This window comes from Euprymna scolopes, chromosome 6 (assembly GCF_053919585.1).
Source record: "Euprymna scolopes isolate OS-2025 chromosome 6, ASM5391958v1, whole genome shotgun sequence".
NCBI lineage: Eukaryota > Metazoa > Mollusca > Cephalopoda > Sepiida > Sepiolidae > Euprymna > Euprymna scolopes.
In genome coordinates, this window is record NC_136487.1 from 152,481,149 (window position 1) to 152,506,742 (window position 25,594).

At 35.9% G+C, this 25,594-nt stretch overlaps 1 protein-coding gene and 1 long non-coding RNA gene across 21 annotated transcripts in view; one reads left to right on the forward strand and one right to left on the reverse strand.

Moving 5' to 3' along the window:
- The window catches only part of LOC145278055 (AMP deaminase 2-like), a 420,622-nt gene extending 416,404 nt beyond the window's left edge, over positions 1 to 4,218 (forward strand). For all 20 annotated transcript variants that reach the window (XM_080130282.1, XM_080130283.1, XM_080130287.1 and 17 more), the window contains 2 exons: positions 2,076 to 2,186; positions 3,859 to 4,218. In XM_080130282.1, coding sequence (XP_079986408.1) covers positions 2,076 to 2,186; positions 3,859 to 4,047 — 300 coding nt within the window. In that variant the 3' untranslated portion in view covers positions 4,048 to 4,218. The remainder of the gene's footprint in view (positions 1 to 2,075; positions 2,187 to 3,858) is intronic.
- LOC145278058 (uncharacterized) overlaps positions 1 to 25,594 on the reverse strand; it is a 264,159-nt gene that overhangs the window by 18,747 nt on the left and 219,818 nt on the right. The window lies entirely within an intron of this gene.

The following is a 25,594-nucleotide window of genomic DNA, read 5'->3' on the forward strand; positions in this document are numbered from 1 at the left end:
TTTATCCTTCGTTGAATTCATTCATAAGAAAAAAATTAAGATAAAATGGCGTGAACATGGGATTATTCGATATGTAATTGAATGCTCTACCACTAAGCTATGTTTCCAGATGTCAACAAATCCGTTTGTTTTTTTCTAAGAAGAAATTATTTGTTGAGATTTTATTATCTCCCTTGCCGGTGCAACCTAAAATATTTCCCTGTAAAAATTATTTTTATCTATAAGAGAGTTATCGGACGAATTTCAAAACATATCTCAGAACAGACATAAATTACCTTTGTGTGAAATTTGCAAAAAATAGCCGTTTCGGAACCTATAAGGAAGGAAGGAACACACGTACACAAATAGTAGAGATCTTTTTTTTTTGTCTCTTTTCTATCTGTGATATGTAAACATCCGAGTGTTCACTTGTGGTTTTTCTCAAAAGTTGACTTAGTAAAGAAGGCCAGAACACTAATTCTCCTCTCCTCAATTTGCCACTTAATTATTTTATAGCTTATCTTAAAAAGTCTTTCTGAATTTTGTTGGATTCCAAGACAAAAATTCATCTAGTCTGATGGAGTATTCAGACTAGTGCTGTTACCAAAGGCAACACTACTTAGAGAAACCGCACCATTACTTGTATTAGCCATACTGAATGATTTTATTTGGGTTTGGAGTTCTGTTATATTAAATACTAGCGAGGGGTACCCGGCGTTGCCCGGGTGTTTGTAGGGGTGTGTGGTGTTAAATAAAAAAGAAACCGGGGGGGTGGGAGGTAGGATCGAAGCCGAACCCCTGAGGCGAAGTTTGAAAATAAAATCGGCCAGCCAGAAGTGAAAGATGTTTGAAAGTCGTCGAGCGTCGATGTAAGCATTGTTATAAGCTAAGTAAGAAAAGAAAACAATGTTTTAATTAAGCAGGGGGGGGGAGTAAAACAAATTAAAACAGAAAAACGATCGAACGTTACGTGAAAAATGGCTTAAATAATACAGGGTTCAATATTTAAATGTAAAAAATTGAAAAAAAAAAAAAGAAAAAAAAAAAAGACATCTGACACCACGATTCGAACCCAAAACGTTTAGATAATGAACCAACCCTTAACTACCTACGCTAAAGCGGCGTATATAAAGTTTGTTCGTTTATCAATTATTTAAAGTAAATCAGGTCACGACGTCATCTGACGCATGCGTTGTTGACCCTCCCCCCCTGTCGAATCTCTCTCTCTAAAGACTGGAAAATGGCGTCTGGCTGTTTTTATTTTTAAAAACTTCGTTCGTTAATATTTTTTGTAAGCGTATTTTTTTTTTTTACTTCACATGTTTGGCTTATTATTTTTCGTTTAACTATCGAGTCTAACTATTTTGAATGTGGTAATAACTTTGGTAACGTTGCCATAGCGTAGAAGTTCATAGTTTAGCTTTAATTAATTTTTTTTACCGATAACAACATTTTTAAATTGTAAATTAAGACGGCCATTAGAGGTTGCTGACGTTAAGATCACGTGACATGACTCAGCGGGTTTTAAATACAAGTTGACCCAAAATAAACGGCCGTTTGTATACTTTATGTAGAAGAGTTAGCGGCCGTATTTTTTGGAGCAGTTATAAATCGATTTAAACATATGTAATGTTTAACATTAAAATGTCACTTTTTGGGGGGCCCCCTCTGCAGAAAATCGATCAGTTGACGCACTTCTGATGGTCACTTTGGGCCAATTTTTCGATATTTGTCGTCCGGAAGGTGGGGCTTTCATATGAGACCGAGTTTGTGAATTTTCATCGTGTCTGTTGAAAGTTTTTAGCAGACACACAAACATACATACATTTTCGCGTTTATATATGTAGATTTCGTCAGGGTTTATGTGTAGGGGATCCTCATACAAGTTCATGCTGACAAAACCCTGCACAGAAAGACCTTATACATTTGAGGGTAGTGTCTAGTAGGTATTCAAGTTCTCTCCAGGAGGCATTCAATATTAGAGTTTATGAATTTTCAAATAAAATTAAAGTGGAATGAATAGTGGTGGCTGTGATCCAACGGGTCATGGGTACATCTAATATATTCCTAACCTTGTGAATGTCTATTTTTTTCAGGAGCCATTGATGGAGGAATATAGCATTGCTGCACAAGTTTGGAAGCTGAGCACTTGTGATATGTGTGAAATAGCCCGTAACAGTGTCCTGCAAAGCGGATTCCCACATGAGGTAAAAGTCTTTTCTCTTAATTTATATTCGTCCTTCCCTTCGACAAAGGATTGGACCTAGTAATTCACTCCTGTTTGTGCTTTTCTCAATAACCATGCTTTGAATTAAAAAAAAAAAAAAATCTTGCTCAAACAGTCATGTTGAAAGTAAATTTTTGCCAGAACGGAGTTTTTGGGAAACAACTGTTCAACAACTGCAATTGAATTTCAACCTCTGGAAGGTTGGAACGTGGACTCTTGATGTCGGAGAAGGAGACATGGTAGTAGGTTCATGATGAGGTTTTGGAATTTGTGGAACAGGTCGACAAACTTGGTTAGGGCAGGACAGAGAGGAAATGTAAGAGAAAACGTGAACCGACATCTTGCTGCCCAACTCCCTATACAGTACCCTTGATGCTTATTTATGTCCCTGATAGTAGCCCCTTACAACAAAGTGGCAATGTGCCTTGTTTGGAGTGAAAAATGTAATAAAAAAAAAAACAAACTAGAAAGCAGCTCCAATCCCTAGTCCTCTCTTTCCAATCTTTCATGAAAAACACCTTTCAAGCTGAAACCACTGTCAATAATTTTCCCCACTCTTTATCTATGCCTAAATCAAAACGTAGATTCCATGAACAAAACTCTTTCGTTTGCCTGTTTCCCACCTGACTACAACTTGGATGTCTTCAAGTCCAACATAAACAAATTCCTGATAAACCACCCCCTTAAGTAATCCAATTTACCAAATCCCCATTACTAACGATTACTACAATATTATCCCATTGATTACTGTACACGCACAATAACCCTTATCCTCGAGTGGCCTCCGGGCCTTGATAAGTGGTGACTCCCATGTAAAAAAAAAAAAAAAAAAAAATGCATTGTTTTTGATTTGACTAAATTTCTAACAAATATCTCAAATTTCAAATGATATTTCAAAAGTACCAATCTATATATCTAGAAAAGTGAGACTGTATGTGTTTATATGAGGACACTCCTCAACTTATGTACTCAACGAATTGTTTATCTAAAGACTTGAAATTGAGATATATAAAGGGTATTCAGATAACTTTAACCGGTTTTCATCTGGACAAAAGAGCTTCTAAGAGGTCAAAATTGAAAAATTGGTACATGGAAGGGGTATTGGAATTTATCTGTTTTTAAAGATCGTATCAAGCTGTGTTAATAGTTATCGTACTTTACACACTTTCTTTAGATTTTGGTTTCGATCTTATTTCGAGTATTTTTTATTTTATTTACAAGAGGTGAACTTTTTAGAAAAAAAAACATAATACTTGCACGCACATGTCTCGGTTTCTTTCCATTTTTTATTTCATTTATTTTTTTTAAGGAATTTAACGTTACGTGTAATACCTATGGTATTTCTGTTTTTAATAAAGAATTCTTCCTTAATTAAAATATATTTATATGTATTTTACGACCGGGCAACGCCGGGCGGGTTGCTAGTATTATATGTTTGTCTTTTAGTCAACAGGATAATCGAATTCTATTTTGGAACTATTCATTCAAAAATGGGTAAAATCAGAATTGTTTATCATCAAATTAAATCACTATCTTTTCTGATCAGACGATCTCACTTTTTTTTTTTAACGTGTGCGAAAGGTGATAACGTACGCTCGAACATAAAATACTTCGGCCTATTATTATATAAATGTTTTTACTCTCTTTTGCAGGTAAAGCAACATTGGTTAGGGCCGAACTATACCCGCGAGGGCGTTGCAGGAAATGATGTGAGCAGGACAAATGTACCCGACATTCGTGTTGCCTACCGCTACGAGACGCTGGTCGAGGAGCTGCAGTATATTTGCCGTGGCCTACATGCCAGAGAGACGGAAAAGGCCACAACTGCGATGAAATTCTGAGGAACAGACACCAAAAAAAAAAAAAAAAAAAGATGGCAACGTTTTCCTCATATTTCATTATGTTGAACGATAATGGTTACGTTATTATTAAGATTGTTGTTTGTTATTTATTTAATTAAATATTTATTTAATTAAATATTTATTTAATTAATAAACGTGACAAAAAGCAGACCCCCCATCTTGAATTTTGTTTATTTTAATTTTTTTTTTTTATTCTGTTGTTGTTCAAGTCACTCCTCAAGAAATTATCCAGAGGTTTGTATTTCACCAGAAATTGATTTGGTTGGTTTTCAAAATATACGAAACTAACAGGGATACCCCGGCGTTGCGCGGGCAAAAGGGTAACCTATTTTTATTAAAACTTCTATTTTACTCTTTACTTTTTCTTGTTTCTCCTCTGCTCAGCCCATTCCTCTCTAGATGGACACACACACAGGCAACTCTTTATATAATAGATTCCTCAAGGAATAAGTTTTAAATATCAATATGAAACAGTCTACACATAAATTATCGAACACACCAGAAAGGAATATACATACATTAATATAAAAATGTTATACACACACACACACACACACACACACACACACACACACACTTAACATAAAATAAATTATACACACACACAAAAAAAGGGGATTAGCAGAGCTATCTGGCGTTACATATTTCTATTAAAATTTCTATGTACCAACTTAACACACACATATGCACAAATGAAATATACTCATAAGTAATAAACAAATTATATACGTGCACACACACACACACACACACACAAGTAAAAATGAAATATATACACACACTCCTATAAATTTTGTTTCCTTTGTGTATTGATATTCATATTGAAAACTATTTATTTAAAAAGAAAATACAACTTTGATATACAGTGTGTTCGGGAGAAATTTGGCATATTTATATTTGGTTACGTTTTTCTGCAGTTTACATATATTAACCCACATTTCTCATCATTTTACAACTTGAACCCTTCTTCATCCATATACAAGATGTCAGAGAGGATAGATAACTGGAACCCACCTGAATCATGGAAGAGAATAACTTGCATCATGATGATTCGTGCCAGTCAGCAAAATAAGGATATCATGATTGCTGCCCAATGCTCCCTGAAAAAACAATCAGGCATGAACTAGACACTTGCAATGGAGACTACGAGGCTGTAGCAAAAAGAAAGATCCATAACAGGCGATCAGATTGCATTCGCACAACAGAATTTCTCGAAGATCTGCAGGAAAAAATGTTGAGAAACCCTGGCATTGGAATTCGAGCTTTGGCCCGTGAAATGAATGTTTCAACCTCTACCATGAAGCTTGCACTCAATGAAGACCTTCGCCACTACTCATACAAGTGACGCAAAGGTCAGCTGCTCACAGAAAAAGCCCGTGAAAATCGTTTGACAAAGGTGAAGAAACTTCTGAGTAAAGTGAAACATCCTGCTGAACCACAAACAATCTGGTTCTTTTCCGATGAAAAAAACTTTTGCCAGAATCAAAAACACAACACACAGAATAACAGATGGCTTGCATACAATCCAAAGGAAATTCCTCGTGTAATTCAAACTAAATTTCCCCAAACCGTGATAGTTTTCAGATGTGTGTCCTCTGAGGATGATGTGATGCCTCCTCATTTTTTCAGAGAGGGCCTCCGATTGAATTCAGACGGCTACGTGGAATTGCTAAACACTGTAGTAAAGCCCTGGATAACAAGAATAGCCAATGGTCGGCCGTATGTATGGCAGCAGGATTCTGCCCCTTGCCACACCTCTGGGAAAAGTCAAAAATGGTTGTCTGAAAATTTTTATGACTTCACCAGTCCAAATGTTTGGCCTCCAAACTCCCCAGATCTTAACCCCATGGATTATTTTGTATGGGGAGCAGTTGAGAAAGACACCAATCACTGTGCCAGTAATACAAAAGCACAGTTAATGGATAAAATTAAGCTAGTTTTTGAGGCTCTTCAAAGGGAGACTGTAGCATCAGCTTGTTCCAGGTTCCGAAGCAGGATTGAGGCTGTGATCGATGCTAATGGTGGTTATTTTGAATAAAACTTGTTGACAGTAGTGTAATTTCTGTGTCTTAATTTTTTTTTTAATTCATTAAATTTTGTAGTTACATAGTACTTTATCTTTTTCCTTACAAAACCGTTAAATTTATCCCGAACACCCTGTATATGGGTCGTGGAATTGCATTCATCTGCAAAAGATCTAGCTAATTTGCACATTCTTTTAAACGGGGAAAATCGGTGCCAAGTGTGAAAATTAAAAAAAATGAAATTTGCCAAGTGACGGTCGAATGACGGCATTACGAATATGCATACGTAACGTAGTAGTTCATGTTTTAATTTTTAGCCTTTCAGCAAACATGTCTCCATAGCTCAAGCATTAACGTCAAAGGAAAAAAGTAAACCGTAAGCTAACGTTACGTTTTGGTTCTCGGTGGCACACGAGTCATTTTTATTTTAAACTTTAAAATCATTACTACATATTTGGTCCAATATAATAAGAAATCTGCATTAATCAAATTATCATATTAAAGCGTATTTTATGACCGGGCAATGCCAGGCGGCCTGCTAGCATATATATATATGTACATCCACACAGAGAAATCTACTTGCGTAAATATAAAATAAACGTTTCTACGCACAAGCATCCAAGAGAAAGAAATACACAAATATGAAACAGAGTACACATAAATTAGCATACACAATAAAGAATATACTTACGTTAATATAAAAAATGTTACATGCACACTTAGCGAAAAAAAAAAAAAGCTCCAATCTCTGGCCCCCCCCCCCCGTGCCAATCTTTCACGATAAACACCCGTCTAGCCGAAACCACTGTCATTAATTTCCCCCACTCTTTATCTGTGCCTAAATCCAAACGTAGATTCCATGAGCAGAGCTTTCTTAGAAGTGCACGGCTGTGGAACTCTCTTCCGTTTGCCTGTTTTCCACCTGACTACAACTTGGATGTCTTCAAGTCCAACATAAACAAATCCCTGATAAACCACCCCCTTAAGTAAGACACTTTATCAAATCTCCAATACTAACGATTACTACGATAATATCCCATTGATTACTGGACACGCAATAATCCTTATCCCCGAGTGGCTTCCGGGTCTTGATAAGTAGTGATCTCCATGTATATATAAAAAAAAAGACTTTAAGGGCTATTCGGCATTGCATAGGTCAAAGGGCTACATATTTATATTAAAATTTCGGTGCTTATGCAGAGAAATTACGGCGTTATATTTTAATAGTATTTTCAAGTGAAATTCAATTTTTACGATATCTTTTTTTTAGTACATTGTTAGGTGAAAGTATAGAAGAGTTACAAAACACCTTCCCCATGTTAAGAATGGCTTTCTAAATAATAACGTTATAGTTTCAACACATTAACTTCTCTGCATAAGTATCAAAATTTCTATCTATCTCTCTCTATCCGTTTCTCTATCTTTCCCTCCCTCTCTCCAGCTTACATTCATTCCTGGCTGGACATACAGGCAACTCACTTTTATGTAATTATCTTCAAAGAATGAATCTTTGTGTAAATATAAAAGTTTCTACCCACAAGAACAATCAACGATACGCTGACAATGGAGTTTTGATAGCAACATGTATACAGGAACAATAAAAGTTAACCAAAAGGTAAAAGTTGCCAGCAAAGCAGCAGTATTCTTCCTCAACGTCAGCAAAACAAAAGGGTAATGAAAGTAACACAAGTACCAAATGATAAAAATCTAATTGTGGACAATCAAAATGTTGAAAATGTACAAGATTTCAACTATCTGGGTGCAATTTTCACAAAGTAGATGACACCAAAAAAGTAAGACGACGCAATGGCAAAATAGCAATGATTGCGTTAACCAATATATGACAAAACATATCCATTTCACAACGTACAAAGAAACGACTCTACAAGCTTTGATATTTTCAATAGCAACATACGAAGCAGAATGTTGGGTCTTGAAGAAAGTCGACAAGAAAATTGCTGCTTTTCAATTGTGGTGCTACCGTAGACTTCTTCGGGTGGACAAACGTACAAATAGATTGGTTCTGGAGAAGAATGCAAAAACAAAACAAAAAGTGACGTCTTTGCTGTTGCGCCCCTCGCCAAACCGGAAGTAGTGAAGGTCTAAATTAAGGCTAGTCAATCGAAAAGAGGGGATGACTTTCGAAAATATTTGGCGAAAAAAAGCGACCCCTCCTTGAAGAAAAGTGCCCAGTTGAGGGTGCAGAAATTAATGTTTTTAGTCAATTTTTCCATATTTGTCGTCCGTGAAAATTTGTGAAAAAAAAAAAAAATAGTTTAGGTAAGTAGGTAGGATTGAACCCGGAATGTTGAGGCGAAGGTGGAAAAGAAAGCACGAAAACCCCCCCCCCGACAACTTACCACTTGCCGATGAAGGGAGAGTAACTAAACAGAGTTTCATTTTAACGATTAAAAAGTTAAATTGACAGGTGTGCAATTTTAATGATCACGCCATAGAAGTCCCGCAGTGAACTTTTACTGCGAGGTAGTTATTTTGGCTTTGTTTCCCAAGTTTTTGTTTCGCCAAAATGTTGGAGGGAAACCAGCTCCCCATAAAGAGGAGAGTGTCTGATATAAGGATTTTCCCCCCACATTGATCAAACGCCCATTGCCTTTTGGACGTTCCCAGCATTCGTGCAGGGAACCGCACCTTCACTTCAGATCAGTTTTGCTTTTATACGAAAAAGCCGAACGAACACGTGAAAAGCCGAAAGAGCAAGAATTTTATAAAAATGGACGTAAATAAATCTAGACGCAACGCAGATTCGCAAATCGTATATATTATGATCTAGGAGGTATATAAAGAGTTCTAAGACATAGTAACCCCCCCCCCCCCCGAGAAGGTCGGCGAAAAATGTCTTTCTTGGACATACAAAAATGTGCACGCCGCATTTGCCTTTTATATATATATATATATATATATATACATAAGACTAGCAAGATTACATGGTGCTGCCAGGAACAAATGTGTAACATTTCTCTCTTTCAGTGTCTCCCTCCCTATTTCTTCTTTGCTCAGCTAATTCCTCTCTCTTAAGACACACACTATTTTATAGATTATTCGAAGAATGAATCGGCATAAGGGAAATAACTTCTTGACAAGAAATCAGAGTTACTTTCCTTTAGTTAGTACATCAAATAACTGGAAAACAGACCCGGTCTCTTCATGCTTTACGAAATCTGTACCAGTTTGATTCAATGAATAAATCATTTTCTAAATTTTAGATATTATTCATCCAGGGCAACACTGATCAAGAAAGTACCAACATTGTAAGTGTTTGTTTGTTAGTTTTAGCCTATCATACACAGACAAGTGCCCTTTATCAAAGAGATTAAGTCAGACCATTAGCTCTAAATATCTTCCATCCTAAAATATCAATAAAATTATATTCAGAATAACTATTTCCTTTTTCTTTTAGCATTTGCCCATGTTGTTTAAAAGAAACATACATAGTAAATTGCTTTAAAATATAGAATTATTTCTGTCCAATATATTTTTCATACGTAAGACATCTTTATTGTCCACAACAAATAGAAGCCATTTTATCAAATGGTAGAAAATTTCGCTATTTTTACAAAATATTAATACTTTTTTTTACAACCCATGTTTAATCAAACTAAGGCATATTGCAATATGAATGTAATGGACTTATTTGGGATAATCTCTATAGGGGACTATGTAAGGAAATGAACGGAATGTCTATTCACATTACATTTAAACTTATGCATGCTACTACAGTCAGGGAAGAGGGAAGTAAGAAGCAGGGAAGGAATTCCAAAATCTAGTTTTTGGGAAGAAATTATTAGAGAAGGCATTCTGGCATCTACGCTCGTCAACAATGAAGGAATGGGAGTTTGCTGCTTGTTGGGATTATGTATGTTGAAGGGCCACAAATACTAGAAGCTCATCAGTACTGTCAGAGAAGAGAGAAGTAGGAAGTAGGGAAGGAATTCCAAAATGTAGTAATTCTTGGGAGTAAATTATTGGAGTAGAAGTCATTATGGCATCTACAGTCCTCAGGAGTGAAGGGATGGGGTTCTTCTGCTTGTCGGAATATGTATATTGAGGGGGCACAAGTGCTACGAATTCATCAGAACATATTCCATTAAAGTACTTGTAAAACAGGCACACGGATGAAACATTTCGACTATGAGACAAAGGTTGGTCAATGGTACGAGACCGATTAGATTGTAAAATCGTTTTTGTATCCTGTCTAAGAGTGAGAGACTAGTGGCAGATGCATAAGTCCAGATGTGACAACAATACTCTATCCATGGACGAATTGTAGCTTTGCAGAGATAGAAGACATTCTTAAGTAGGAAGTAATTTTCCAGCACAGTAGAGAGAGCCCACATTCTTTGCAGCAGCCTTATCAATGTCTTCAATGTATTTGTTCTAATACATGTTGGCTGTGACTTAAATTGAGGAACTCTCAGGTAAGGTGTTATTAATACTGCTATGACAACAGAACATTTGTATAGTTTTGACTCTCGAGTATATATCCGACACAGTTAGACCCAGTTAATCAACCGAGAACCACATCACTCCATATAAAAGCAGATAAGATATCAACATATACACACTCGAGAGTCAAAACAATGAAAAGAATATGCTGTTGTCATAGCCATAGTTATTAGCAGTGGCAATCGGTGGCTGAGAAGATTTTTTTGTAATTCTTAAAGGAAAGAAGCTTAATCTTAGTATCATTAAAGGTTACCATCACTTTGAGGCTCCATTAAACTCTCCGATGCTTAAATCTTGTTCAACTTTTAGCAGGATGTAGAGTAGATTCAACCTGACATAAAACCACAAAAATATTGCATTTTTTTTTGTTTTGTGATTGGCATACTTTGGCGTTATATTGACTAGCACACATTGAAGGTGGTTTTCTAAAGTTTCTGCTATTGTCTTGGATATGTGTACATTTGCTTTGACCTCATGTTTATAATAAAAATTTGTATTTTTACAAGGTAGTCACCACTTATTAAGGTCCGGAAGTCATTCGAGGATGTATCATCAGCAAATATACTCATCTAAGATAATCTACATATCTATAAAAGTGAATGTGTGTGAGGACATTTCTCAACCTATCTACTCCACAAATTTTTTATCTACATACTTGAAATTTGGTATATAGAATATTTAGATACGTGGAAAACGTTTTAGTCGATTTTCATCCGAAAAAAAAAAAAAAAGAAAAAAAAAGAAAAAAAGGGTTACTAAGGAGTCAAAATGGAAAAATTGCTACTTGAGAGTTATCGGATTTTTATCTGTTTGACAATTGTTTCACGAATGCGCATGCATAAATCCTCCACATGACAGATTACTTATGTTAAGAATTAGTAGGTTTGAAAAAACTTTTTAAAGATCATGTCAAGCTGGCCTAATTGTTATCGTACTTGACGCACTGTCTTTAGGTTTTGGTTTCGATCTCAGCTCGAGTATTTTTTTTTTTTTTTTTTTTACTTACAAGAAGTGAATTGTTTAGGAAAAAAAAACATGCATGCACATGTCTCAGTTTCTTTTCTTTTTTTTTACTTCAATGTTTTTTTTAAGGAATTTAACGTTAGGTTTAATATTTGTAGCATTTCTGTTTATAATAAATAAGAATTCTGCATTAATTAAAATAAAATATTTATGCTTATTTTACGACTGGGCAATGCCGGGCGGCCTGCTAATATATAATACATTTATTGTTCGAATTGCGCCGTATATGTAGAGCGATTGAGGTCAACAGAAGTTTATCTCATGAATTCAGTATTCAGCCATTTTTTGTCGATCTTAATTCATGCCAGTTGATGTAACCTTTTTCCAAGACCTCACCTATGCACTCATCATAGTTGCATCACTCCAGAACATGGCCTCCAGTTGTGTATTGTTTAGTTAGAAAACAGATGTATTTCCTCCGATATCACTTTCACCCTCCCTCCCTGTACGTTTTATCTGCTGCTCTCATTTTATACGCTAACAATTTCATTTTCCCCTGTTTGTAAACGGCCGAACGTAATAAACAAAAAAAAAAAATAAACGTTTAAAATAGTATTTTATATACAAAAGATATCACCATGGATAGTAATATTACTTAATCAATGTAAGAAAGAGAAGGAGGGCGAGCAGAGAGAGACTAATTATGGATTTTTGATTTGTTTATATTGAACTTTCTACGTCTCCCCGCCGTCACGATTCGAAATATCTAACACAAACTGGAGGTGTTACTTACGATTCATTTTTTTCTCATATAATTCATGATTCTAAAAAATTATTGGTATAGTTGATACATTTAAATATCTTTTAATGACAGACAAAGCTTTATTATTATACGATAAACATTAGTTCAAAAATATAGTATCTACTTACCTAACATTCCCAGGCATGCAAGATAAGGTTAACATTTCCCAGCAAAGAAATCCCTCATACATCCTTTGCAAGCAACGTTGGCCGCGGTGACCCAGCATTCCTTAGCAAGCAAGCTTGGCCGCGGTGACCCAGCATTCCTTAGCAAGCAAGCTTGGCCGCTGTGACCCAGCATTCCTTAGCAAGCAAACTTGGCCACGGTGACCCAGCATTCCTTAGCAAGCAAGGTCGGCTCGTTGACCCAGCAAGCAAAGTTGGCTTCACTAATCGAGCATGCTTTAGCAACCAAGGTCGACCTCGTTGACCCAGCAGGCAAAGTTGGGCCTCGTTGACCCAGCAAGCAAAGTTGGGCCTCGGTGACCCAGCAAGCAAAGTTGGGCCTCGGTGACCCAGCAAGCAAAGTTGGGCCTCGGTGACCCAGCAAGCAAAGTTGGGCCTCGGTGACCCAGCAAGCAAAGTTGGGCCTCGGTGACCCAGCAAGCAAAGTTGGGCCTCGGTGACCCAGCAAGCAAAGTTGGGCCTCGGTGACCCAGCAAGCAAAGTTGGGCCTCGGTGACCCAGCAAGCAAAGTTGGGCCTCGGTGACCCAGCAAGCAAAGTTGGGCCTCGGTGACCCAGCAAGCAAAGTTGGGCCTCGATGACCCAGCAAGCAAAGTTGGGCCTCGGTGACCCAGCAAGCAAAGTTGGGCCTCGGTGACCCAGCAAGCAAAGTTGGGCCTCGGTGACCCAGCAAGCAAAGTTGGTTTCATCACTGACCTAGCATGCCTTAACAAGCAATGTTGGCCTTGCTTACACAGCATTTCTTAGCAACAAAGGTAGACTTTATTGATCCAGCATTCTTTAGCAAGCAAGGTCGGCCTAGTCGACCCAGCATTCCTGAGCAATCGAGGTTAGCTTAGTTGATCTAGCAATTTCTAGGAACCAAGGTCGGTCTCGTTGACCGAGCATTTCCCAGGAAGATTATTTTGATAAAAATTAGATATTTTTAAAATTAAAAATTTCATTCTGATAAAATTATATATTTTTTATTAAAAATCTATATGAAGTTAGATATGTATTTAAGAACATTTTTGATAAGAATTAGATATTTTGAAATTTAATAATATTTTAATAAAAATTAGATATTTTTAATTGAAAATACGTTTGATGTAAAAATTAAATATAAATTTTTTTTAGTAAAAATTATATTTAGTCTATTAAAATACTTTTTTTGATAAAAATAGATTTTATAAAATTAAAAACCATTAAGATAGCTGCAGTAGAACGGGCTTACCTAACTTCGTACTCATGATCAGAAAGGTTTCGCATTAACAAGGTTGTGGATTATCGCCAGATTTACTAATGATTTAAAGATTTTAGTGAATAACAGGAGTAGACTAAAAGGGATGGTAATTTTAAGGATCAATTCTTTCACTAGAATTTTGGAATACTGATAGCAGAAGGGCAAGTGTAGCAAGATTCAGCTAGGCATTTATTTAAATGTTTAGAAAAGACATGGGCTAGCTCTGCAAAAGCATTTTTATGACTATAACTAGGCCTACATGCTTTAGAGGTGTCAAGATTTTTTATGGTATCAGATACTTCAGTAGAAGTGATAATTGGGTCATCAAGTGTGGTTTCTGTCTGTAATGAAAAATTTTGGAGGGAATGGTTTGTGGATTCAAAGATGGATTTTAAGGATAAGAATGAAATTTTTTTTTCTCAATAAATGTATAATTCAACATTGGTCAAAATGTTTTTTTTTTCATTAATATCCATTTCAAACAAAGCATATTGTCACTTGGACGTAAGATGCTACTATTTGGAGTTATATTTTACAGGAAAACAAAGAAATGAACAGGATGTCCGTTTATATGACATTTATACTTCTGCATTGCAGTACAGCTAGGAAAACAGGGAGGGAATTCCAAAGTTTATCAGTTGGAGGAAAGAAGCTATTAGAGCAGAAAGCTTTCCGGCATCTATTAAAGTGGTGGGATTTTGTTGCTAAACGGGTTTGTCAGAAGTATGTATATCGAAAGGGAGTACAAGTGCAAGGAGTTCATCAATCAGAGCACATTTCATTAAAATACTTGTAAAAAATGCACAGGGATGCAAAACTGCAGTGATGGGATAGGGGATGAAGCTTGGGCGATAGTGCGAGACCAATTAGATTGGAGACTTTTCTTTGCCTGTCTAAGAAGGAGAGATAACCTCGGATGTGGCACTGATACTCCATGCATAGGCGTATTGTGGCTTTGTAGAGATACAGGATACTCTCAAGTGCGAATGATTTTCTAGTACGATAGAGGAAACCTATCTTCTTTGCAGCAGCCTTGGCAATATCTTCCACGTATTTGTTCTAATTCATGTTGCCTGGGCAATGTTCTTAATGTATTTATTCCAGTCTATATTACCTGTGAATCTTAGGCGAGAAGTTTGAAGAACTCTCAGGTAATGTATCATGGCTATTGGTGGTCGAGAAGGTTTGTTGTATTTGTTAAAGGAAAGAAGCTTACTCTTAGTAGCATTAAATGTTACCATACATCTATGGCCCATTCCACTATGGAGTGAAAGTCGTTTTATAAGGATTCTGCCATTGTATTTTGTTTAATTCTCTCCCACAGCAAGAACTGTGACAACAGGGTCGGAAAGTGGAATTGGGATGTCAGCGTCCCCGAGGGGGGAGGGCACTCTAACTTGCAAAAAGTGCCTGGGCAGCCTCGTCGGCATTCACTGGTAAGAGTGACTCAGACGATTGGCAATAAACCAACCCCTTTTCAAAGAAAGAAGGCAAAACCTGAGAGAGTGGACCTTCTAGAACTGCACAGAACTAAACTCTCCACAAAATCAACAGGGACCAGGTCATTACAGGAATGGTCTAAGCTCTGTTAATTTTGGGGGCCCAGGATAAAAATCCCTAGGCAGGTAATGTGTACATTTGTTTTTCCCTTATGTCTATTATAGAGTGTTGTATTATTGGGCAAATACACCCCTCTCAGACAATTTTAACAAATTTATGAATATCAGGAATAATAAAGGTATAAGAAACGATTTCCCACATTAATATCATGCTGTTTGGATGAATGCTCATTAAGGTTAACCTGGATTTTTCTCTTGTTTAAGAAATATCTAATTATATTTAGTATTCGTCTAGTATACTGCAGGAGTTAATTTTTATGAAAAACTTTTTCATCCGACAAACGTAAAAAGTGTATATTCGAAAGATACAGAAGTTTCATTGGATGTCCTGGTGGTTTGGCAGGACGAAAATAGGCCCAAAGCCTTCCCTTAATTACTAGTGATAGGGAGGCGCTTGTAGCGTTAAATCAATTCATGACGGTCGCTGGTGCATTGTGAATAAAACAAGGTGGTTGAAGAAGTCCCACGTTTTGGAGTCAATCTTTAACAGAGCCGCTGACGTTGGGTTAGCAGCAGCTATATGCAAATGACCGAGCCAATGTGTGATGTGACGTCACAGCAGAGATAAAATCTCGGAGCAGCATGTATTCGAGACGTGTTTGAGATGTAGAGGATTCGAGACAAGGCCGGTGTTCAGAAAAAAGCATGGGTTCGAGACACGTGGGTAACGTCACAGAAAAGACGAAAAGTCACACGTGGCTGGAGGAGGAGACCTGAACTGTTTAAAACATTTAGAAAAAAAAATTGTTAGAAATACCAGAATAAAAAGCTATTGTTAAAAAAAAGGGAATCGAGTTTTTCCTTTCTTCTATTTCCTTGCTATCTGTTAAATATATTATTGGCAACGTTACAAATCGCTTTATCAGCATATTCTGATCGTTTGTGGCCAAATCCTGGGTGACAAGACAACTGGGCGGAACCAGCGGTGTAGTACCAATCGAGTTAATTTATTTGTACCACAAATCTTTAGTTTTCGTCACGAATGTAAACATTCGTTAACATGTCTGTACAAGTTGCAGAACACATCGTCTTTATTGAAAACTTGTACATTAAAAGAATAAATCAAAGTCGATTCCCTCCTTTTCTCTTCATTCTAAGTACGAGTTACATTCGTGTCAGCCGACGCACGTTCTTCTATTTTTCGTTATTGCTTTCTTAGTTCTACCCAATCCAGATTAGATATTTACGTTTATACTCTAACCTCATAATGTTTCTGACTTTTTTTTTTTTTTTTTTAGATAAGGATTGATAATTTGTACTATTTTGATTATTCAGATGACTTCTTTAATCTGGAGAGTTATTCTCACAAGGTTTCGGCTGATATAACCTCTGACCTCCTTCAGATGTATTCTGCTGAACTTTGGAATCTGACCGAAATTTTGAACGTTATATACACGTGCATGAACGAACACGAACACGAACACACACACACACACACACACACAAATGCAAGCATGAAAAGTAATATGGTTAAGATTAAGCTTAAAAAAGTAAAAGGACTAGTTGTTAAAACTGAAAAGAAAAAGACGATATATTCTAGTAACAAAATATAATACATGTATAATGCTTAGCATAGATGTCAACGAATGATTTAAGTATGTGTTTTGGGAGATCATTGATGTAGATCAGGAAAAGAGTTGGGCCCAGGATGGACCCCTGGGGGACTCCAGCATTAATACTGTGGGCCTCTGATTGCTGCCCATCAACCACTACTCTTATGAACCTATCAGAGAGAAATGATTTAATTATTGAGAAAACATTTCTAGTTATACCGTAGCTGGAAATCTTGTGAAGTAGGCCCTTATGCCAAACCTTATCGAAGGCCTTTGATATGTCAAGAGCAATTGCCCTAGAAAGGAAGCCTTTGTCGAGAGATTCACTAATCCTATGGGATATAACTGTTAGGACATCAGCTGTAGATCTAGCAGAATGGAAACCATATTGCATATGTCACTAACTAGGTTATTTCTGCTGAGGGGGTTGGCTACTTCTTTATTTGATATGGATTACAGTAACTTACTCATGACACACTAGAGATTTATTGGTCTGTACTGAGAGGGAGATGACTTATCACCAGAGTTCTTAAATACAGGGCATGCGGACGAGGTTTTCCATGGTATTGGAAAGCACTTCTCCTTAAGGCAACGCTTAAACAGTTTTATAAGTATGGGGCAAGTTCTGGTCGAAGCTTTTTCAACACTATAATTGGAATCCCGCCTGGGCCAGTTGCTTTACTGGAATCAAGATTCTTGATTAGTTTGGCGATCTCGTGCACAGATATTTGTATGTTGGATAGTGTGTTGTCTGTTGTAAGAGGAAATACGAAGAGTTGATGCCCTTTGTCACATAGGGTGGAATTAGCTGCAAAGTTCTTGGCGAATAGTTTGGCGTTGTCTGATGCTGATGAGATGATCTCAGGTCCATTGATGATGGTTGGGATAGAATGCACGCATCTGTTCAGGATCCTGTTTGCTATTTGCTATTGCTGAGCTACTTTGGATTTGACGGACTGAGCATATAGCTCTCTTGCATTTTTTATTACTCTTTTACAGTGGTTGCTGGCAGTCCTGAAGGCAGCTTTAGTCTCAGTACATCTATTATGTTGGTAGCTATGGAAAAAGTGATTTCTGTGCGCGATAGCAATTCGGTCAGGTCTGATACTATAGAGGACACATCCTTTTTAAACATGGAATGCAGAGGTAGATTAGATATGAATGTACAGAAGCTATCCCAGTCAGCCATAGAGTATCGATATACAGTACGGTGGAGAGGTACATCTGAGGTCTTATTACATTTCATTTTTATCTTAACTGATACAACCGTTTGATCGGAGGATCCTACGGGAGATAGAACGGAACACGAACATAGCTCAGGGGAAGTTGTGAGAAAAAGGTCTAGAAGACTTGCATACTGACCAGTAGTATTGGGCACACGGGTGGGTTTGTGAACAATCTGAGTGAGGTCATAGGCAATGGCAAAATCATGACAGAACTTCCCCTCATCATCTGTCTTATTTGAGTGGGTCAGCCATTCCACATTATGGACATTGAAGTCAACGCAAATGTGAATGGTAGCCGAAGGATGAGCAGACAGGATGAGGTCAATTTTCTCAGATATACTCTTAAGGACAGTAACCCCGCTGTTGTGGGGGTGATAGAGAGCAAATATGAATGCGGTGGTGTAAGCAAGTGCAACCCGGAAGCACATATAAGGTAAATTAGGGTCTTTTCTGGAGATATCTCTACCACACGGGAAGCCATCTTTAATGTAGGCGCATATTCCATGCCCATGGCGATCTTGCGGGTCAGATTTAGATGTTAAGTTAGAGTATCCTTTTATTATGAACTCATTTAGGGAAGTGGTCGGCCCTATGCCAGTTTTGCTTAGAAAGAGTAGGTCCAGTTTCGTCTCCTGTAATTGGGTTTCAACCTCTGAAAGGTTGAAACGTAGACCCCTGATGTTGGAGAAGGAGACATAGCAGTAGGGGTCTACGTTGGAGGATGGGGTTCTAGGTTTATTCGTTTTTTATTTATTTATTTTTTTTTGAGATATTTCACGTTGAGTTTTTGGGGTTTGTGGAACAGGTCGACAGACTTGGTTTGAGTAGGACAGAGAGGGAAAGTAAGAGAGAGAGAAAGAGAGGAATTTTTTTTTTTTGTAGCACATGATAAAGTAAAGCCGTAACAATTACTCACTAGTATGGCATCGAGAGACCCCACCAGAAACTACTGCATGGTCCAGAATCCATTCACCAAATGGCAATACAGCAGCTCCAGTACTTTACACCTGCTGATAGGACAGCCTCCTTAGTGGTTAACCAAGGTTCGGGTCCCTGACTATCAGGTGGGTAACGTCAGCCCAGATGAAACGTTTACCTCCAGCACCCTTACTAGTGACGTGGCCACAAGGATAGACATAGAAACAGAAAAATTTCCGACATCTCAGGCTACCGTTCACGAAGTATTACCGACCTGGAAAGCAACTTTTTCTTCACCCTTTGTCAGAAAAATCATTCATTGGAAATGAGGACTGAGGGACAAAAAAGGAGAAGCGAGAGTTACTGGAGCTGCCGATAACACAACCACAGTGTATTGTCTACTCTCCATTAAAAAAAAAAAAGAATGCAAGGACTTATTAATATCTACTTAATATAAGACCGCTACTCCGTTCCCAGTTTAGGAGAATATTTGAAAATAATCTTCCCTCACATAATTATGCATGGATATATTTTTATTGGCTTTATCTAACCTCGATAAAAAATGATTTGAGCATTCAAGCTTTACCTTTATAAGATACCGTAATGGAACTTTCAATTTGTGAGGTCGGGTTTTTTTTTTGTATTAATTTAGTTTGGGAGAAACCGTTTAAAAGCTGGTTAAGAGTAAGAGAATTTGGCTTAGGTACTAAGTTTAGACTGGTTAAGAAATAATGCATAACTGCTGAGAAAAAGCATTTTTCAGTGTTTAGCTAATAGTGCAGATATAATTTGGAGAAAAAAACAACAGAAAAAAAGAGCAAAAGAAAGATAAGTGCAGTTGAAATGTTTAGAAATTTAGTCAAACCTGGAAAAAAAAAAACGAATGGAAAATAATGCCTGCAATACATAAGTTTTTGCGATATCAAGAAAGGTGGATTTCTAAATTATAGATAGAAAATGGCATAACTTAGCTTTGGAAGAGTTTGACCATGCGGTCTCGAGTTCATATCGAGGAAGAGGGAAGAACTAGTTGTCCTAACTGGTTTATGCTGGGTACTTAAGGGGAAGTGTTGGGGGTAGGGGGTGGCATCTTGGGTTCTGTATTTTTATTTATTTATTTTTTTATTCAACAATGCTTTTGTTTTTATTTTTCATGTTTTTATGTTTTGAAGTGTGAAAGTTTTATTTTTCATCTTTTTATGTTTTGAAGTGTGACATTATTTTTTCATCTTTTGAAGTGTGACATTTTTATTTTTCATCTTTTTATGTTTTGAAGTGTGACATTATTTTTCATCTTTTGAAGTGTGACATTTTTATTTTTCATCTTTTTATGTTTTGAAGTGTTAATAATTATTATATTTCATATTAGCAAAATAAATAAATAAATAAAAATAATTATATACATTCCTTATTTTTACGAAAACTCTACTTTTCTGAAAAATAAATAATTTTCTTTTCATGAGCCCAATATTGCTAATATACTATTATATAGGAAATGTTTTGACGAATCGATACAAAAAAAAAAAAATCGATAAATAACTGCCCATTTTACTAAAAATACTATAATTTCTTTCGGCAATTTGTTGTTATGTGATATTACTTCATCTACGGAAGACCATAAAGCCTAAAAACAGTTGTTTTGTATTTACAAACAGTTTTTACCTCCCCCTTTTCCAAAATTACGTCCAAGTTTGCTGCTACGCGATGCCACAATTTTAATGAAAGTCTTTTACAAATTTTGCAATAAAAAAAAAAAATTGAAAAAAACAAAAACAATTTTATATGGTTTACAAAGAAAAAAAAAAAGAAAACGTTTTATATGATTCACAGGTTACAAATAGGAAAATGATTGTAACAATAAAAAAGTACATTCAATTTTTGAAAAAAAAAAAGAAAAATCCAAACATTATGGTTGATGTAAAATGAAATTATATATATATATGTAAAAGAGATTTAGAAGGCTGTCACAATGCGAGGAATGAATTATAGTCGCTGTTGGTAAGAGGAGACGAGAACAAGTGGCGATTTACAAATCAATAAGTACATATATATATATATATATGTTTTTTTTATTATTATTATTTTTATATATATATATATATATTTATTCAGTTGTATGGTAAAATGTCTTACTTGTTTTCATGCGACGTGTTCCATTATTAATTTCGGAAAAATTTTCCCTTTTCAAATGGTGTGCGTAACAGGTCGATTCAAAGGATGCTGGATGAAGGGCCGGAAGTTGTGTAGCTATGTGAGGCCTCGGGCCAAATGTGAGTAGGGGATGTATGTATGGTATGATTAGGTGATTAACATGTTTATAAATTTGCTATTTTTATTTGTCTTTATTTTTATTTTATTTATTTATTTTTTTTGTTTGTTTGGTTTTAACTTGTTTTAGCGTGAGCTTTTTTTTCTTGTTCTCTGTTATGTTGTCTTTATCATTATTACTATTATTTATTTATTTATTTTTCTGCTGATGTGTGGATATATCTGCTTTTCTGGGTCACTTAAGCCGCTGCTGGGCTGTGTCCGGTCGGCTACTGTAGGGGCAGGCTGTGAAAGCGGAGGGGGGTTGGGGTCGGTAGCTGGGTGTTTAGGTTAGTGTTGCTGGGGGTGGGAAGATATGCGAGGGGGAAGGAAGGGGAATAGGGGTGACATTCTTTGGGAGTTGTTAATTTGTTTATATTCGTTAGTGGTAGTAGATTTTTATATTTATTTATTTTTTTTATTCTAATTGGTTTGAATTATTTCGGCTAACTTTTAATTTTAGTTGGTTTGTATTAACTTTTGATTTTAGTTGGTTTGTATTACTTCAGTCGCCTTTAATTTTAATTACATTTTTTTTTAATTAAGTATATACTGCTGTTTTATTTATTAAGTTTCCTTTGAAAGCAGCTTTAGTTTATTTTTATATACATGTATTTACTAGGAAAATTTTAAAGCTTGATAAAAATTAGTGTGAAGGATAAAATATAAAACTAAAATAATATAATATTGAAGGGATTTTACCATAAATGGCGTTTGGAATTATAATTTAATTCAATTATTAAAAAAAAGGATATTTGCCTGTTTGGTTAAATTAAAAAATATTTTAAGGGTAGGAGTGATCACAAATGAAGGGGCGTTTATGTCATCCATCGTTGTCAATGAAGACCACAAACATCACTGGTTTTGGAGCTAAGATCAGAGTGTACTATCTGTTCTGATGTTACACTTAACCCATCCTTTCCTCATTCTGTGAAGGAGAAATCTTGCTAGCCTGGGGCAATTTTTATGCGTGTTCTTATCCAGAGTGCTCCATTTTGGGGAGCCTGATTTCCCCCACTAAATAGGAATGTCACTGGTTTGTCAACAATCTGATGATGCTGTGAGTTGCGTCTGAATTAGTTAAAAGTGTGGGGACTTTCATCTACCACTATCGTCCAGAAACACCACTTGGTCCTGATGGTAAGACAGGATCAAGACGACCAAGCGTGATACTAGATGCTGGTGTTGTCTCAAACACATACGGCGCCTGGTACTGGCCAGCCATATTGTTGCTTCGAGGGGTGGGGAAGGGTTATGTAGGCAACAAAATAAAATAAAAAAAAATTAAATCCTTATACTTCATTTAATCGTAAAAAAAAAACAAAAAAAAAACGTTAAAACTAATTTATTTTGTCTTGTAAATGCTACCGTAGTTTCTTTAAAAGTAAAGTTAATTTTGGATCTTTTAATTTCGCCATGCAACATCTATATATCCAGATAAAAGATGGAATTATTTGAAATTCAGGTGCTTATGTTATTATATTTTTGCATATTCTTATAGAAAAATTACCCTAAATCTTATTTAGAGAGAAAAAAAATTGATTCAAAAACTTTTAAAAAAATATTTTAATGTGTTATCCACTGAGACAAAAAATCGCGGTGAATAGTGTTTTTTTTTTTTTTTTTTTTTTTTTTTAATTTAAAATTTTAAATTCTATTTAAAATTTTAAATTCTATTTAAAATTTTAAATTCTATTTAAAATTTTAAATTCTATTTAAAATAGAAAAGTTTTATATTATTCTGCTTTTCATATGGTAAAATTCCGACTTTTATCTTTCTGGAAAAAAAAGCAAAAAAAAAAAAAACAAAAAAAAAAAGAATAGTGAATTTTAATAGATTTTCACTAGTTAAAAAAAAAAACTTTTTTTGGCCGTGCCTAGAATAGTATTATCTTCAAAATGCCTGCAAATTTTCATGTAGTTTCATCTCATAGAAACAAAATATATGAACATTTCAATATACATTATGTAGCCAGACTTTGTGGAAGCATCCTGTAGATTATGTAGCCTGACTTTGGGCACTATATATATATATATATATATATATATATATATATATATATATATATATATAGGGTGCCCACAAAGTCTGGCTACATAATCTGCGCGAGCCCTTTCTAGTCTCACAAAAACACGCGTTCACATTTCAAGCCATATTACTTGTCATACACATACGCGCACACAAACATACGCGCCCACGTCCACACACGTACATATATTCACGTTCGCGTACATACACTCACATTCCCGTGTATATACACACACACACGCTAACGTACACACATGTACTCACACACGGACAACGTCACTTCCCCTTTCAAAGGAAATACACATGCGCAAAAGACCACCGGAAACAAGTATAAAAGAAAGAGCAATAAGCGACTTCTTCCTTTATAAATCTACAAGATGCTCCCACAAAGTCTGGCTACATAATATAGCCAGACTTTGTGGACACCCTGTATATATTAGGTTGGTGCAAAAATAATGTAATTTTTTGACATTAAGCTGAACGTCAAAAAACATTTTTGCACCAACCTAATATATATATATCACCTTTCTTGGTAATTTTATAAGTTCCAAATCTCAGCCACTATAGATCAGAATTCAACAAATGACCTGAACTGTGTAGTGGACTATATTACACTTGCCTATAAGATACCTCATTAAGGGGATCATCCAGAGCCTATTTTTGACACTTTTTTTTTTACAGCCATAAAATGTTTCAATCTTAGTCACTTGATTACCTAGTTTTGCAGATGAATTGCAAAATATCTGATATTTCCCTCAAACCTCTGACCTTGATGGAGCAGACACTAAAACTTGCTGCTCTGGTTTCAAATGATCTGAAATAACAGCAAGGGAAGACTTGATTCTAAATATTTCTCATAAGTTATATCTGTCCTCTTTGGTTTTCATACATAAAGTAAATTTCACAGTGTATAAAGATTATTTGATACTGGAGATATTCATAACCGTACCATATTTCGGGGGAAGATATATATAAGTGAAATTGTCTCCGTGTGTGTATGTGTACATTTCCCTACCAAATTACTCTGTCAATTTTCAGTCTACAGACTCGAGATTTGACATAAGGGATATTAAGATTTGTAAAAATCTTTTTAATCGGTTTTCAGCCAGAAATTTGGCTGTCAAGGGGTCAAAGTTCAACGATTTGGCCTTTGAAAACTAACAAACTCCTCCACCAATTTTGGGTCTAAAACTTGAAATTTTAGGTGTAGGTTCCTTGTACATGGATCAAACTTTGTAACTTGATTTGAACCCAAAACAATAAATGTTAAGGGGTTAAAATTGGGGTCAAAGTTAAAAAAAAAATTGACCTCTCAGTCAATTTTTGGTCTAAAGATTGAAATTTTTACATAAAATGTACTCAGACATAGGGCAAGTTTTTAATCGTTTTTTTGCCGAAAATTTGGTTGCCAAGGGGTCAAAGTACAAAAGATTTGACCTTTGTGGACTCTAGCAAACTATTCAGCCAATTTTGGCTCTAAGCATTTGAAATTTTACATAAAGTGTATTCAGGCATGCAGCAAGCTTTTTAATCAGTTTTTGAGCGGAATTTAGCTGCCAAGAGGTCAAAGTTAAAATATATATTATTTATATACATATGCACAAAAAGTTATGAACAGTACATAGGGCCCGAGCAAAGCCGGGCTGAACTGATTAGAATACCTGTCCCAGGACGGGTAAAATTTTAATGATGCCGTTAATATGTTAACATGTAAACTGTTGCAAGAAAACAGAAGAAAGGAAGAGGGAAGACACTTGGACTCGCTTTTTCAGTTTTAGACAAATGACATTTATTCGTGGTATTTCCAACAACGCACTACCTCCTGTTTCAAACAGTTTATTTCTTGCATTGATAGGTATTAAGCCGCTTTCGACACTTATGTATCGCTCGTTGTTATTTTAGGCCATGTTTCGAACACATGCTTTTCTCTGCACACCATTCCTTCACGCGTGTCTTTATTTCTGCTTTTTCTTTTCCTTCGCTGTGACGTAATATCCCATTCTGCCTCGATCATTTGCATATCTATTATGCGGCTGCTGCTACTAGCGTCAGCTGCTTTGATCCAAAATTCCCGATTAGAACAGTGAACAGTTTTGCACCACTTTTATGTCCTTGTAAGAAGATTAATGGCAATATATGTGTCTATAGTATTTATTGTAATCTATATATAAAAGGCTATATGTCTGTCTGTCTCCATATTTTCAAAGCATCTCTC